The sequence below is a fragment of the Phoca vitulina genome, unplaced genomic scaffold, assembly GCF_004348235.1.
Source record: "Phoca vitulina isolate PV1807 unplaced genomic scaffold, GSC_HSeal_1.0 scaffold3, whole genome shotgun sequence".
NCBI lineage: Eukaryota > Metazoa > Chordata > Mammalia > Carnivora > Phocidae > Phoca > Phoca vitulina.
The window spans coordinates 91,505,530-91,516,936 of record NW_022589706.1 but is presented as its reverse complement, the minus strand read 5'-3'; the positions used below and the strand labels follow the sequence as shown (position 1 = coordinate 91,516,936).

General features: G+C 35.0%; 1 protein-coding gene across 1 annotated transcript; it reads left to right on the top strand.

Moving 5' to 3' along the window:
* The first annotated feature begins 530 nt into the window (after positions 1-530).
* Positions 531-4,309, top strand: TRAM1L1 (translocation associated membrane protein 1 like 1). Its single transcript, XM_032401085.1, has one exon. The coding sequence runs from the start codon at positions 694-696 to the stop codon at positions 1,804-1,806; it is 1,113 nt and encodes a 370-aa protein (XP_032256976.1). The 5' UTR covers positions 531-693; the 3' UTR covers positions 1,807-4,309.
* Positions 4,310-11,407: the final 7,098 nt, after the last annotated feature.

Below are 11,407 nucleotides of genomic sequence, written 5' to 3'. Positions count from 1 at the left end.
AACAGTGAAGAGCACATGCTCTGGATCCAGACGACTCAAATCTTGGTTCTGACATTTACCAGCTGTGTGATCTTGGGCATATTACTTAACCTCTCTGTACCTTAGTTTCTCATCTGTAAAAAAAATAAATAATAAATAAATAAAAATATTATCACCCCGTATTTACCTCATTGGGCTTTCCAGAAAGGACACATTTATAAATAGAAGCAAAGTGCCCCGAACAGCACCTGTAAATGCTAAGCACTATGAGAGTTTGCTTCTATCATCATTATTATTTGATGCTGTTTTTATAATCATGCTGATGAAGAATAACCAGAGTTCTATCCTGCTTTGTCATGATTACTGACGAAGATGCCACTGAAAAATAATTCAGGAGCATCTTGACGGTGCCAGTGGATTTCAGGAGGCGACGATCAACGTGGAAGATCAACGCTCGCAACCCCGGGCCTGGCGCCGGGCAGGGGCGCGGCACTCGATTTCCTTCCCTGCCTCCGCCGTCCCCCTGGTGCGCATGCTCAGTCCTGCTCGGCCCTTGCCTTTGATTTATTTTTTTCTGGGCGGCCGCGGCGACCCGGGACTGGCTCCGGGATGGGAAGTGAAGCCCCCGGAGCTGCGGCGGCGGCGGCGGCGCTGTGAGGAGCAGCCAGGGGGAGGCAGCTGCGGCTCGCCGGTGAGTATCTGGAAAGCGCTACCATGGCGTTTCGTAAGAAGAGCACCAAGAACCCCCCAGTCCTGAGCCACGAATTCATCCTGCAGAATCATGCGGACCTCGTCGCCTGTGTGGGGATGTTCTTCGTGCTGGGGCTTATGTTCGAGGGAACAGCAGAAGCATCTATCGTTTTTATTACTCTTCAGCACAGTGTTACCTTTCCTGCAGCAGAAGAACGAGCCACAGAATCAAAGTTCCTTTACTATTATGGCATCAAAGATTTGGCCACGGTTTTCTTCTACATGCTAGTGGCAATCATCATTCACGCCACAATTCAGGAGTATGTGTTGGATAAAATTAACAGGCGAATGCAGTTCCCCAAAGCGAAACAAAGCAAATTTAATGAATCTGGCCAGTTTAGTGTATTCTACCTTGTTTCTTGTATTTGGGGCACATTCATTCTAATTTCAGAAAACTGTCTGTCAGACCCAACTCTCTTATGGAGGGCTCATCCCCATAATATGATGACATTTCAAATGAAGTTTTTCTACATATCACAATTGGCTTACTGGTTTCATGCCTTTCCCGAACTCTATTTCCAGAGAACCAAAAAGCAAGATATCCCCCGTCAACTTGTCTACATCGGTCTTCATCTCTTTCACATTGCTGGAGCTTACCTCTTGTACTTGAATCATCTGGGACTTGTTCTTCTGATGATGCACTACTTTGTTGAGTTACTTTCCCACATTTGTGACCTGTTTTATTTTAGTGATGAAAAGTACCAGAAAGAGTTTTCTCTGTGGGCAATTGTGTTTATTTTGGGTCGACTTGTGACTTTAATTGTTTCGGTAGTGACTGTGGGCTTTCACCTGGCCGGAGGGCAGAATCGGAATCCGGATGCCATTACTGGAAACGTAAACGTGTTGGCAGCTAAAATTGCTGTTCTGTCATCCAGTTGCACCATCCAAGCATACATAACATGGAATTTATTTAATGTCCAGCTTCAGAGGTGGATGGAAGAAGACACGACTCTTCAGGCCCCAAGTGTGAAGAAGAAACGGACTAAAGGGAGGTCTTCTAGAAAAGGAACAGAAAATGGTGTGGCAACTTCAAATAGAGTAGACTCTCCCCATAAAAGGAAAGAGAAATCTTCATAATGAATTACAAGCTGGTTGATGACTGTCCCCAAAGAAGTCTGCTCTTTACTATATCTTTGTGTGCTACAGATTGTTCTGTTCTTGAAGATAGTTTGTGCTGTCTTTGATTTCTATTATTGTACTGTGTAATGTATTTTTTTAAAGGCATTTGAGGGGAGGATGATGATTATGAACGGAAAAAAATTGATATAGACTAAGCATCATCAAATGGTTCAGGGATCACCACGTTTTGTTTTACTTTTGAACAATGATTTCCTAAGGATTTGTAGATATAACTAAAAAAATCCGCATTATCAGTGACACAATTTCTTGCTCCTGCCAATCTTTTATAACATTAGCAAGGTGGTCTGGTATAGCAACGTCACATTTTTTAATGTTCTCTATTAGGACAAAATGGAAATATTATAAAGGTGGAATTCAACTTCATTACGTTTTCAGTGTTCTCTAATTCTTAGAATTTAAAAATTTCTTTTTTTTTTTTTTTTTAGAACTTACAACTGGAGGAAAGATTTATAAAAGCACCAAAATAATGATGTGTTTTATAGGTAGGGTTGTTAATATTACATCCCCATTAAAAAAATACTAATGGGTAATGTGTGGAGATTTATTACCATATATTGAATCAAAATATCATGAATTAATATAAAAGTGTTACTGAAGAGGTAAAATCATCTTGTCCATTTTAAACACTTGTAAACTAGAAATCAAAAAAAATTTAAATATTTACTGTAAAAGGAAATCAGACTTAGTCTTTTTTGCTGTGTTTATTAAAAATTATTCTTAATGAGGCTTGTTATAAGTTTGGTATCCACAGCATCTTGGAAAAATGTTGTTTAACCTGCAAATCATTTTGAAAAACAATGCTTACTTGATTTCTGTCTATAAAAAGAATGTCAGCTAATTACACACAAAACACTTAACACACTAACCTTAAGTAATTTGAAAATTGGATGGATAGTCTTATGAAAGTCCTGTCAAAAATACTGTTATAGTGCTGCTTCCATCTTTAATTGGGAAACATTCATCTGTAGGAGTCGTATTTTGGATATGTGTGTATTCTAACGTGTATGTGGATATATAGGTATATAGGTAATATCTTTATTGAAGCCAATAGAATGGGCTGTAGTGGGTGAGTATTTTATCTCTTTTTCTCAACCTTCATTTTGATTTCATTTCCATAATGCGAGCGTTTATACTTTTTTTCAGGAGACAGTGCTTGAAAAATATGCTAGAATAAGGCCATATATTTCCCATTCCTCTGTTTTCTCCCACTGTGTCTCTCATCTCTGCTTTTGATAGCCTTCTATTTGGTTTGTTGTGGGTAATTCAGCTTTTCCAGTCATGGGGGTCCTTGAAAATTAAATTTAGTATACTTATATTGCAGACTAAAGACAGAAGAGTCACTTGGCCAAGCTTTCTTTTCTATTTGGTTTGAGAAGTAGACAACAAAGCAAGATTGTTCTTTTTAGACTATAGAATCCATTATCCTACTTTTTTCCCCCCTTCAGTTGCCTAAGTCTGTCTTGTTGGTAGCACATGCCCTGAGGCCCAAATTACAATAACTCCACTTTAACCAACCATTGTGCAAATTGTAAAAGAAAGATTTTCAACTTCTCATGTGAGAGAGTGGTCTCTCTCACTTTCCTCACTTTTAAAGAATTCTGACCTGTTACTTGTAACCCCACTCTTGGTAACAAATTTCTTATCCATTATACACTTCACCTGAAAGTAAGTGCAGGCCCCACTCAAACTGGTAAGTGATTACAAGAAAATCACTATCTCATGTGACAATGCCAAGAGTTAAATTGGGTTTAACATTAAATAGGATTAGGGCCTAGATGGATTTCCCTGCGATTTTCTTGGCTTTGTCCCTCTCAGATTAACTTTCTGCTTGGTAGCAAATGATTATAGCTGTTCTAGACTTCATACCTACACATTACATGGTAGAGAAGAAGAGAGAAAACCAGATTTCTAGAATTCGGAATACTGAGAGTTACCTTTAGTGAACTCATTTGATAGAGGGGTATACTGGATTGATTGGTTAAGTTAGGTTATATGCTTCACCTGTGGAAAAAGGCAAAGCACATTTCTTGTAAGATACGGGTTCATGAAAGGTAGCAAGTTTATTAGGAAGGGGGAAGGATGCTGTGTACATCTCAACTATCCATAAAAATTAAATAAGAGTTGCCAGAATATAAATGTATGCCAAATAAATTATGAAAGGAATGCTACAAATGACACTCAGCAATACAAATTAAGTCCCTCTTTAATATTACACTCCAAGAAAAAAAAACATGCTATAATAGATCTTAGTGCAATAAGTTGGTTTCTGTTAAAATGGACCACATGGAAACAAAATTCCCATTATGATTACTCAGTGTTATTAAAACAGATGTTCATTAGCCCTATGAAAACTCAATAACTAATCACCAAAAGTTGCAAAACTAATAAAGTTATGTTTGATATTTGAATTTAAAGATTCTGCTCTGATTTATTGGTTTCAATGATTGCCAAACTTTATTCCTTAAATAAGTCTACAGGTATAGATTTCCTAGGATGAATTCAAAGTAAATTTTCTTTAAAAACAGTATTATTCTAGCACTTAACTAAAATTGTATCCTATTTTTCTTAAATAGTGTAAATGTGTTTAATTTTTTTATTATTATGTTAATCACCATACATTACATCATTAGTTTTTGATGTAGTGTTCCACGATTCATTGTTTGCGTATAACACCCAGTGCTCCATGCAGTACGTGCCCTCTTTAATACCCATCACCAGGCTAACCCATCCCCCCACCCCCTCCCCTCTAGAACCCTCAGTTTGTTTCTCAGGGTCCATAGTCTCTCATGGTTCATCTCCCCCTCTGATTTCCCCCCCTGTGTTTCTTAACCTACATATCTCGTAGAAGACAAGCAAGTTTTAGGTCCTATTATTTTCCTGGTGATCAGTATAATTCTCCATTGCATTTCAATAAAAAAAAAAAACAGACTTGTAAATATTCATTTATCTCTCATCAGTATTTGTTTACCTGTAGAGTAAATATGTATAGCCAATAGTGTATTAACCTGGAATAGAGTCAAGATTACTTGCAACATTAATAATTTAAAGATTTCTTGAAGACAGGATGTATTCTGATATTATTTTAATTTGGAAAAACAAGTGTAAAATTTTAAGTTCTCAGTCAGACTAAATGAGAATAGTTTAGTAAAGTAATAAAAGACTTATCATCGATGCTTTATACTAGAAATGACATACGGGAGTAGTTCCTGAGAGGAAGTTCTTGCAGGGGAAAGCATGCTTGAGAATGTGGCCTGCACAGTGGGCTGGGACTTGGGTACTTTTGTTATGGCAGAGAATGCCTCTTGGGAGCCCAGACCATTGTAATCTGGAGACAGAGGGTGCCTGGCATGGCAGGAGAGAATAGACAGTATGAGTGAGTGTATGGAGGTAATTGAGGTTTAATGACAGATCCGATTACCAGAGAATTCACACACTCCCATCTCCTGAATTTCTCTGGAAGTAGAGGAGGTTTTGTTTTTTTTCACTGCCATCTTTCAATCAAACCTGTCTTCTGTGAGGAACTATCCACACTGAATAAAACACAGTAGTACCTGCAAATTCCTATAATTATGTAGAAAAATTATAAATCCATCATACAAAAAATCACACACTTCTAAGTATTAAATTGGAATTTTCCTCATGATTATACAACCATATGACTGTCTAAATTTTACCTTCTAAATCCCTGTAAACAAATCCTTTTAGGGCCCTGCACCATATGGAAGTTTTAAGTATTCAATAACTATGAAAGAAGTCAAACGTTAGGATATCTCCCAAGGTGATTCACCTGCTTCTTCCTCAATCCTGGCAGGTGCCATCAAGTGTTTTGGGCTACTGCATTGGGTCAGCTAATTTTTTTTTTTTCAATTTGAAAAATACATTGATGTGCAAACTGACCACTTTGGGGGATATTTGCATAATTTAGGAAATGAAAAAAAAATCAATGTATTTTAAAAAAATGTATTCAAATTTACAAATTATATTTTAATATTCATGTTGGCAACTTAGTATTTATTGGTTTGAGGGAAAGCTTTTTTAAATTAATTAAACAATAAGACCAGCAAGATGTGGAAATATGAACTCTACCCCGCTGAGCAGTGTGTGTGGCTTGCGTGAAATCTCAATTGAGCACTAAGAAATGTTGTTTTTTCATATCTTCTCAAGTCATGAAATTCTGGGCACTGACATGATTTGGTAAATGGTGTTGGTGGTGTTGAAACTGAGCATTTTTTATTTTTATTTTTTATTGTTATGTTAATCCCCATACATTACATCATTAGTTTTAGATATAGTGTTCCATGATTCATTGTTTGTGCATAACACCCAGTGCTCCATGCAGAACATGCCCTCCTCAATACCCATCACCAGGCTAACCCATCCTCCCACCCCCCTCCCCTCTAGAACCCTCAGTTTGTTTTTCAGAGTCCATCGTCTCTCATGGTTCGTCTACCCCTCCAATTTCCCCCCCCTTCATTCTTCCCCTCCTGCTACATTTTTCTTCTTTTTTTTCTTTCTTAACATATATTGCATTATTTGTTTCAGAGGTACAGGTCTGAGATTCAACAGTCTTGCACAATTCACAGTGCTTACTGGTGAGCATTTTTTATTTTTAATTTGAGAATTCACTTCCCCTTTATTTAAAATAGATATTTTGCCTGAATTATTGAGTAGCCACATCTCTTATCAGCAACGCTAGTACATCATTAGTGTGACATTAATTTAATGCTGTTCCTTTTTAAATTCAAGCAAACCTTTAACACATATCACATTCCACTTTCATTTCCTAAATTGCAGTTGTATTGAAAAGAAAGGTAATAATATGATTATAAATAATGGTCAACAAAAGAAATTATGGCTGTCCTTGCTGTGGTCCTTAGAGCTGTGTGAACTTTGGAAAACACTTAAACATTGTAAGTATTAGATTGCATGTCTCTAAAATGACAAATATTTATCTCAAAAGCTGCTTTGAAGATTGAAAATATATGTATATACAGGGTACATAAATTGCAGGTGCATAGGCCGGTTCATATGTTACCCATATATATATATATATACACATACATATATATATACAGTTATGTACAATTATTAGTCTCATTTAACATATATATGTGCATTTATGCATACATATATATGTCTGCATGCACACACATAAGTAGATATTTTCCCCTGTACATTTACTTGTTTATTTTTTTATTTTATTTTTTTAAAGATTTTATTTATTCATTTGACAGGGAGAGAGAACAAGCGGAGAAGCAAGCAGAAGGAGAGGGAGAAGCGGGCTCCCCGCTGAGCAGAGAGCTGGACCTGGGGCTCCATCCCAGACCCTGGGATCATGACCTGAGGTGAACACAGACACTTAGCTGTCTGAGCCACCCAGGCGCCCCACTTGTTTATTTTTTAATAGACTTTTTAAGAGAAGTCTTAAGTTCATAGCAAAATTGAGCAGAAAATACAGAGTCCCCATATTACTCCTAAGTCCCTCCCCCACCCAACCTTCCCTATTATTAATATAGCCACTAATTTAGTATCGTAAATAATAGTTCCATTGCCTAAAAGTCCTCTGTGCTCTACCTATTCATCCTTCTCTCCTCTATTCATTTTTAAACACTATACAGATGTATGGCACTGAGTTTTCCCTTATATCTTAGCAAGAGGCAATGGAAAAGTGTGGTGATAGTTCAAGTATAGCAGTAGCTCCACCTCTGTATTTAGCTGATATTTTGTAAGGAATCCTTTCCTAAATGTATGAATTATTTTGACTAAATAATGCACATCATAAATACATATATGGCCATATTTAAAATGCATATAAATTCTCTTCTGAGTAAATGCACACTTATTTTAAAGAGTTACCAAATTCATAGTAACTATGAACTATTTTTCTGACATAAATGATGGAAAATATAAATGACTTCATGTGAAAACTTTTGATATATATTAATTCTGAATATAGGTCTTTATACTGAAAGCATTTGAAAACATTGGTCTAGGTAAATTACATTACCAATAAAAATTCAGTTTGTAGCATATTCAGAATCACATTTCAGACTAAATAAATGAGCTAAGCATTTATTTAGGAAAATCCAAGAGCATCAACAACCACTTTAGTAGTTATGAGTACTAGACAACACGCTCCTTTGGTATCAAGTAATGTATATTCTTTGTCATTTCATTCTCATTAACTAACATAGTGTCTCTTAGTAGTTTCTCAGAATTTGTTGAACTCAGTTGAAATAACCTTTTATTTCATAATTAAAACAAATAAGAAAACAAAATTTAGTACAGCATTCCTTTGCTTTCTTTTCTAATATTGACTTCCTTTCCCTTTTATACCCTTTGCCAGTTGGAAGTATTAATTACTAATTTATTGCCGGTCTCCCATACCAGTTTGAGGTCTGGGATCATGAGTCTTTTTTTTTTTTTTTTTTTTTTTTTTAAGCAGGCTTCATGCCCAATGTGGGGCTTGCCCTCACAACCCTGAGAAATCTAAGAGTCACATGTTCTACTGACTGAGCCAGCCAGGTGCCCCCAAGTCTTTAAATCACTAAGGTAAACTTAGCATCTAGCACAATGCCTAGTACAGTGGATGCACTCAGTAAAAATGTGTTGACTGACAAGGAACTTGATTTGTGGCAGAGTATACATTATTTATTGACCTACACATATCTTACAAAAACTAACATGTAAACTTTGCTTTTTGTTCTTAAGCTACTTAAATGAAAACTGTGGTTCCAAACATTGGACTTTTCTTTAGAAATATCTGAGAATCACGTATCATCATCCTAATGGTATTTGTGATTTGTCAAACTCTGAAACTTGAGTGCTTTTTCTAAGAATTGAGCTAGTATGGCTTCCAAATATGAAGCTACTATTAAAATCTTCAATATATGAATCAGAATGCCATTTTTAATGTGCACATGAGTAAAAGATATGATAGTTGATCTACATCCTGAAAAGCAGTTTTGTAATGTTAAAGAACAAGGAGAACAGTGCTATTTGAAAAGATGAAAAAGACTAAGGCAGGGAAGCCAAACCTGAGTAATGGCTGGTACGATAGGCAAAAAACAAGGGTAAACAGTGTCATGGAACCCAAAAGAAAAGTGTAATAAGAGAATGAAGATACCAGTTTTAGCCAATACTATTGAGAGTTCGATCAAGTTCTTTAAGATTAGAAATAACAAAACCTGCACTAGGCAACATTTAGGTCACTGGAGACATTGACAAGATCAATTTCAGTGGAATTATGGGATGAGAGCCCTACTGGAATGGATTAAAGAGAGAATGGGAGGTAAGGGTGTGTGAAATGATATTACAAATACTTTTGTAACAAATGTCTCTGTGAAGAACAGAGAAATGGAAAAGAGTAATGCATTCTCTTATGCAATAAACAAAGAGGGACATGGAGTCAAGAGAGTTGGTTTTGTTGTTATTTCTGTAATTATTTTTAGGATGGAAGATATTAGGAATATCTGTATATTTGTATGCTGAAAAAGACATGACAGAATGGAGGATGACAACTGCAAGAGCAAAGCCTAGTTACATGAGTCCATCAAAGAAACATATATAACATGGATTCCTGATTTGAAAAGAACACTTTTAAATCTCCAGTTTGCATATTTTCAGGCAAACTTTGAAACATGTGCATACAACAGACACATATAAGGAGATGTATATATCTCCTTGCCTTTATTCTATATTATTGCATTATAGTAGATGTAGATTTACCATTATGACCATTAAAATCTGAGCAGAGGTAGTAGTATAAAATATGAAGGGATGGCGTTAGTTGATCTTTTCCTTTTTTTTTTTCAATATGTGTTGTTCTAACTTAAGCAATTTTTTTTCTCCCAGAAATGAAAATTAAAATCTATTCAAATGGAGAAGACATTGAATTAAGCATTTGCAGTTGACCTCTCTTTGGCTGACATATTGACAAACAGCTCATATCATTTTGTAAGGGCTGGGTGGATGTCTATTTCTGTCAATTAAAGAACTTGTCAACCTTAACAGAGGGTAATTATCCCCAAAGAACAACAAGTTGCCATCATAAAGGTTGTGAAATGTGTGCAAATATAATTTATTCAACTAAGCAAAACTGATTGCTTCTATTAGCATATATTCCACACTTCTCAAATCCTAGGAGTACTTTAGATGCACAAGAGTCCTCTTAAATTCTTTCTAATGATGCAACACATAACCATTACTCATATGAGTAAATATATGTCACATTATAAGATTTTAAAGTTTCATTTTTTTTAAAACACAATTCTAGATTTCCATGGGTTCAACCATCTTACCTTGCTAGGTCATTTATTCAAAGAAATTCAAACAACCAACCACCAGATACCTCTAAACTCTTATCAGGAAATAGTTTAACCCAAGCAACTATTAACTCAGAACCTATACAATATTTTTAACCACAGAATTATTGCTGGATTTTTTATGTATGTCATCACATTCCAAGTTAGAGTTGAAATTAATATAGGCCTGCTAAAACTGGGTGAAATCTAATATTTACAAATTTTATGTTTATCATACTAGTGCTTAAAACTTATATTAAAGAACAAAATGTACATTTACAAATGTACATTTTTTTTTGTTTAGCTCTTCGTATCTTTAAAATACCTATAACAAATTTTAAAATGCTATATCCAACCTATACATAGCAGAGTCAAAACTGTAAACAAATGTATAACTTTTAGGGGAAAAAAAGTCAAATAGTTAAAAAAAAAATGCCAGCAAGCTGAATTTTAGCAAATACTACATGCATTTATGTATGGCATCAGCAGATAATGAAAAGATATTTGAAAGTAATATATCTCTAGCCATAATGTACAGATATCTTTTTTTTTTTTTTGCTTTATTTTTGCCTCTTGGTCCTAGTTTTTTTTCTCTCCATCCTTATTTTCCAACAAATTCAAATAATATAATTTATAATATAATATAATATAATATAATATAATATAATATAATATAATATAAATATAATGGATTTCAAAGGCACCAGGTGTTCAAAACAGGAAATCTGAGTTGTGTTTTCTTTTTAATTGAAGTTTCTATCTTTCCATTCAATTACCATGGCTAGGACTAAACAGAACTAATGACAAGTTAAAAAATAAAGGAAAGAAAATAAAGTATGCTTTTTTGAAAATCCACACCAAGAAGAGAAAGGCCTGCCGATTTTTTTAATCAACTTCATTATTCCTGTCAATAATGCTAATCCATAATAAGACATCCAAAGACTCTGAATTTCATTAACACTGCTTAAATTAAAATTAGATAATTTTACTATATTTTGGAGGCTGACTTTTTAATATTATTATGTGTTAACAAAAAGGACATATTTTGAATACAATTTCTCCCATCTGAAAATTACATACATATATATTAGTATAAAGTAAAACAACATCAACTATGAATAACTTTACATAACACACTTACATAACATGCTTGATAAAATCATGTGATTGGGTAGACAGAGAAAGATGTCCAAAAGATTCCAAGAAAAAAGCCAGCAAGGGAAGGTTTCAATGAA